The 5,521-nt window shown below is 40.9% G+C and overlaps 1 protein-coding gene across 1 annotated transcript; it reads left to right on the plus strand.

The window, feature by feature from the left end:
* Positions 1 to 2,144: 2,144 nt before the first annotated feature.
* LOC122061792 lies at positions 2,145 to 4,334 on the plus strand. Its single transcript, XM_042625263.1, has one exon. The coding sequence runs from the start codon at positions 2,396 to 2,398 to the stop codon at positions 4,064 to 4,066; it is 1,671 nt and encodes a 556-aa protein (XP_042481197.1). The 5' UTR covers positions 2,145 to 2,395; the 3' UTR covers positions 4,067 to 4,334.
* Positions 4,335 to 5,521: the final 1,187 nt, after the last annotated feature.

Here is a 5,521-nt window from a genome sequence, read left to right on the forward strand (position 1 = left end):
TTTTTATGGATGGTACTCAGGGGTCCCACCAAAAATCAATGTGATTGCCATTACCTATTTCCCTAATAACCATTATGGAGAGGGTGAGGAGAATGTGGGCAATACTATTCCAAGGAGGGGAGCCCCTCTTTTTACAAGTGGAAGGGTGAAAGATGGACCTGTTCGGGAAATACTTCGCCTTAAGTACTTTGGCCCAAAGCGAAAGCGGCTCCGTTAAGAGTCTCCATCCAAGCCTCAGAAGAAATGCTTTATTTTGAGTTTCAACCTTTTTAATGCCCAAACCACCCATGGCTTTGGGTATACAACCAATCAGATGTAATTTATTTTTTATGGGTGGATCCCGTTTCCAAAAGCGTAAATGAATGGAATCTAGTTTATTTGTGATACATTTAGGAAAAAGAAACGAAGACATTAAGTAAGAAGGGATAGAGGCCAAAAATGATTGTAGAAGTGTCATTCTTCCTGCAAAAAACAATGTGTTAGCTTTCCACATAGATAACTTAGCTCGGACTCTATCAGTGATAAGCTTGAAATTCTTGCTTCTATTTCTAGAATGAAATAAATGACTGCCTAGGTAAATAGTCGAGGGATCCATAGTCTTGATGCCAAAAATATTGTTGATCCTAACCTTATCCGAGGGTGACAAATTAGAGCTAAAAGCAATGCTACTCTTATTCATATTAATGGTTAAGCCAGATAAGTCAGAAAAGATACCCAAAATGCCATTAATGTTTGTTACATCAGCTCTGCAGAAAATAAAAGTATCATCTGTGAAGAATAAATGGGAGATCTCTGGTGCTTTCTTTGTCACCTTAATGCCTTTGAAAAAGTTTAATTGGTTATGGGTGAGAAGGAGACGCAAGAGACCTTCCATGGCAATTATGAATAAGAATGGGCTAAGAGGGCATCCTTGGCGTAGACTTTTAGACAGTTCAAAAAAATTGAAAACACTCTCATACCCTTAATTTAATGGAGAAAGATGTAGATCCAATTATGTAATTAATCATGTCTTCCCATATGTCCCTAAAGCCAAGGGAATCAAGAATACTTCTCAAAAAACCCAATTCAAGCTTGTCGTATGTCTTAGCCATGTCAAGCTATAAAGCAACCCAACCCTGTTTACCTTTAGTAGTTTTGAGAAAATGGAAAATCTCCCGAGCCAATATGATATTATCAAATATTTGGCGATCCGGGACAAAAGCAGATTGGTTAGGAGTAGGGGTGTCAACGGTCCGGGTCAGTGCGGTTTCGGTCCGGTTCCACCGGTTTCGGTGTGAGTTTGGAAGTGACCGAAACCGACCCAATAAGGATTTATCGGTTTCGGTCCGGTGTCGGTTTCGGTGCGGTTTGGGTTCGGGTTGGTACCGGTTTGGATTTATTAGGTTCATTTCGGTTTGGATCGGTTTTTTAAACCAGTATGGAGCCATTAGGAAACAACCAAATGATGAATTGTTGAACTTCGATTTCTTAAATCGATTTGTAATCGGGTTGGTTTTGATTTTTGGTCTAGTTTGAATTCGATTTTCCATACAAATGTATACAAAACTATTCAAATTTTAATTTTTTTAATGAATTTTGGAGTGTTTCGGTTTCTTACCGGTTTGGTTTCGGTTTCGGTCCGAGTTTTGAGCCGGTTTCGGTTTGGTTTCGGGTTCATCCGGTTTTCGGTGCGGTTCGGTTTGGTTTTGGGGTTACAATACTTGAAACCGAACCAAACCAATAAGGCTTCGGTTCGGTTCGGTCCGGATTGTTATCGGTTCGGTCCAGCCGGTTTTACCGGTTCGGTTTAGGAATTGACACCCCTAGTTAGGAGAGATACATAGAGAGAGAGAGAGAGAGAGAGAGAGAGTTTCAGTCTACAAGCAAGAATTTTTTAAATAAATTTGTAAACCACATTACAAAGACCTCTAAAATTACCAACATAAACAACTGTTGGTAACCAGACCTTAGTTTTGGTATCCAGTCCTTTTAAGCCGACGATCTATTAAAGTATTAGAATTATTAAGAGCCCCTTCATTATTCTATTTTACACAATTGGCCTAGCGAGTATACAGCTTCGAACAGGAGGACTACATCTGTAATTTTCCGAAATTGCATGTGCCTTTTTATTAATTATTTATTAGAGCCTCAGTGTCTCACTCTCTCTCTCTCTCTCTCTCTCTCTCTCTCGGCCTCTGGTCTCTGAGAGGAGGAAATTTCTTGAAATTCAAGGCAAGAAGGAGAAGATAGATCTGCGGAGAGATTTCAAATCTTCCCTGTTTCTCGGATTCCAGAGATCTGTGGTGAGTGATCCCAAACCCTAAGTGTTTTTATTGTCTATCTGTTCATCTTTATAGACTTTGTTCATTCGAGAAATCAAAAAGCAGAAACTGAAATTAGGGGAAAAGCAAGTTCCATGAAAGAATCGGGTTCAACAGAGCCCATAGGGCAAAACCTAATTAAACTTGTTAGCAATGTCTGCTTCTCCGTCTTTGTCTTCTCTGTACTTGTATTTACTGTAATTGCTATCACCTATCAACCTCCCGATCCCTGGCTTGAATCCTCCAAAGCCCTCACTAAGGTTTTCACCCAAGTGGAGAATGCCACCTTCAAAACCGACGATTCGGTACTGAAAACTGGAGAGGATCTGATCGAAATCTCCAGTGCCGAATCACCTTCCCTTGGTGATCCTATCACCACAGTTACCATCGAGAAGTCTGAAGAGAAAATTGGTAATTTCAGCTCGATTTTGGACTGTGACGATACCTTGAATCAAGTTAATTGTTCGGATCCGCGTGTTCTCATTGCGATTGAGAAGTTCAATCTCAAGGTTTTTAAGTCGATCGTATTCCTAGAGTATCAGACCCCTGTGAGTGGATCAAAACCGAACGAGTGTGATGTGGCATGGAGATTTCGGAACAAAAAGGAGAAGTCTTGGCGGAAGTATAGAGACTTCAGGAGGTTTAGGCTTGGCATAGGAGAGAATTGCACTTATCAGGTCACTCATGGTAATGGTTGGCATTCGGGGACTAATGCTAGGCGGCCGAGAGGTAAGATTTCGGGTGCTTCTTCGAAGAATGGCGGAGCTCCAAGGGTTTTTCCGCCTATACGTGATGAGGAGATCAATGATACAATACCCACCATTGGATCTGATACAGATTTCAGAAAGGGGAGGTATTTGTACTATTCTCGTGGAGGTGATTACTGCAAAGACATGAACCATTACTTGTGGAGTTTCTTGTGTGGTCTTGGTGAGGCACAATATCTTAACAGAACATTTGTGATGGATCTGAGTATTTGCTTGGCTGCGACTTATAATCCAAGTAACAAGGATGAGGAGGGAAAGGATTTCCGCTACTACTTTGATTTCGAGCATCTCAAGGAGGTGGCATCTATTGTTGAAGAGGGAGAATTTCTTAGGGATTGGAAGAGATGGGATAAAACCCATAAGAAGAAGATACCTGTCAAAAGGGTTGTGAGCTATAAGATTTCACCTATGCAGCTTAAGAAAGAAAAGAGTTCCACCATATGGAGGCAATTTGATGGGCCTGAGCCCGAGAATTACTGGTATAGAGTCTGTGAAGGCCAAGCTGCAAAGTATGTGCAGAGACCGTGGCATGCTGTTTGGAAGTCAAAGAGGCTGATGAATATAGTTTCTGAGATTAGTGGTCGGATGGACTGGGATTTTGATGCAGTTCATGTGGTACGAGGAGAAAAAGCACAGAACAAGGAGCTCTGGACCCATTTAGATGGCGACACGTCCCCGGATGCCCTTGTTGAGAAGCTTCAAGGGATGATTCATCCTTGGCGCAACCTGTATGTTGCCACCAATGAGCCATTCTATAATTATTTTGACAAGTTGAGGTCTCACTACAAGGTTCATTTACTCGATGATTATAAGGAATTGTGGGGGAACACCAGTGAGTGGTACAATGAGACCAAGCTCTTGAATGATGGACAACCGGTTGAATTTGATGGGTATATGAGAGTTGCCGTGGACACTGAGGTCCTGTACAGGGCAAAGACTCGAGTGGAGACATTTAATAACTTGACAAAGGATTGCAAGGATGGCATTAATACATGCTAACACAGATTGAGGACAGAGATTAGTGTGGAATCCACATATAGAGAGATTAGGGATTGCAGTGAAAAGACTTATTGGTCAGTTGCTTGAGACCTTATTTCTGTTTGTTGATCAGGTCCTTGGGCTAAAAATATAGAGCGCCTTTTTTTTTTCCTGTTATCCTTTCTTGTTTTCATTTCTTGTATTAATTTGTCTTTCAGCAATTGGATCAGGTTCATTTATGTACTATATACTGAACAATTTTTATGATTGAGTTCCTAGTGATTGTATATCCCCAGATTTGTTTTAAGATCTCCTTAGAATCCAGCTCTGTTGCACAACCACACCTTCGAAGAGATTAACCAGGGTGTAGAGAAGGCGTGAAAACAGATTCACCACGGCAGATGTCAATCTTCATAGTTGAATTCCTTTTCATTTATATCCTCGTATGTTTTAAAATCTCCTTAGTTCAACAGAAGGCCTCCCTTTCATATTTCTGGCCAGCACTGTTGCTCAACCAGACTTTCAAAGAAATAAACCGGTCAAGGGGATTTAACTGTAGCAGATGTGTGGGCAACTTGGAACACCTTGAAATTCCTTGAAAACCCACCTGCACCAGACGTGAAAATTCATGGAGCTAAAGAGAAATTTAGTTGTACTCATATGGACCTGGGGATGGCCGTCCACAAATGTAAGAGTAAATTGTCTCTACAGAATGATCGAAGTTGATGGAATGGAAAATTTTGATGAAAATCTGTGCGGTGTAATGCCACTAACTGATTTGTCAAGGATGGATTTCAGCAGTGGATTTGGTGGCTGTGCATCCACCATAGCTGGTGTTTCAGTGATGCCCAGAATGTAAGTTCCTTCCAAACACACTTTCTAATGTTTTCCAGTCGTTCTGAACATAAATTTGTCAGTAGGGGAACATGGACCTTTATCTCAGTAAGCAGCCTGGTGTTAGAAATGCAATTGGTACTATGGTAAATATTTTTGCACTCACTTCGAATCATCAGAGACTTGGCTCGTTTGATAACGTAACCAGAAACGTGTTTCTGTGTTTTCTTGTTCTCAGAAACAAAGAAACCTACTAAAAACCGTTTGGTAAAAGTGTTCTGTTCCACTTGTTTCTTGAAACATAAATTGAAATTTATAATAATTTATGCTTCAAGAAACATGAATGACGAAACAAGTTTTACTTGTTTCGCTTGTTTCTCGAAACAAAAAAGGGGCACAATTCCACGATCGACCGACACACCAACTTAAAAATCTATGAAAATATATGTTGTTCATTCGAAGATCGACACCCCCTTCCTCTTCAAACCATCCTTAGCTTCACTACTTCTCCTGCGTACCCGACGGCGGGGAGCTCTGCTTCTCCTGCGTACCCGTTTCTTTATTTTCCTGTTCTCTCTTCTTCTTCTTCGCTCCCTTTAACTTCTAAAGTTAACAACACCACAAACAACAACAACAACAACC

This window comes from Macadamia integrifolia, chromosome 14, assembly GCF_013358625.1.
Source record: "Macadamia integrifolia cultivar HAES 741 chromosome 14, SCU_Mint_v3, whole genome shotgun sequence".
NCBI classification, from domain to species: Eukaryota; Viridiplantae; Streptophyta; class Magnoliopsida; order Proteales; family Proteaceae; genus Macadamia; species Macadamia integrifolia.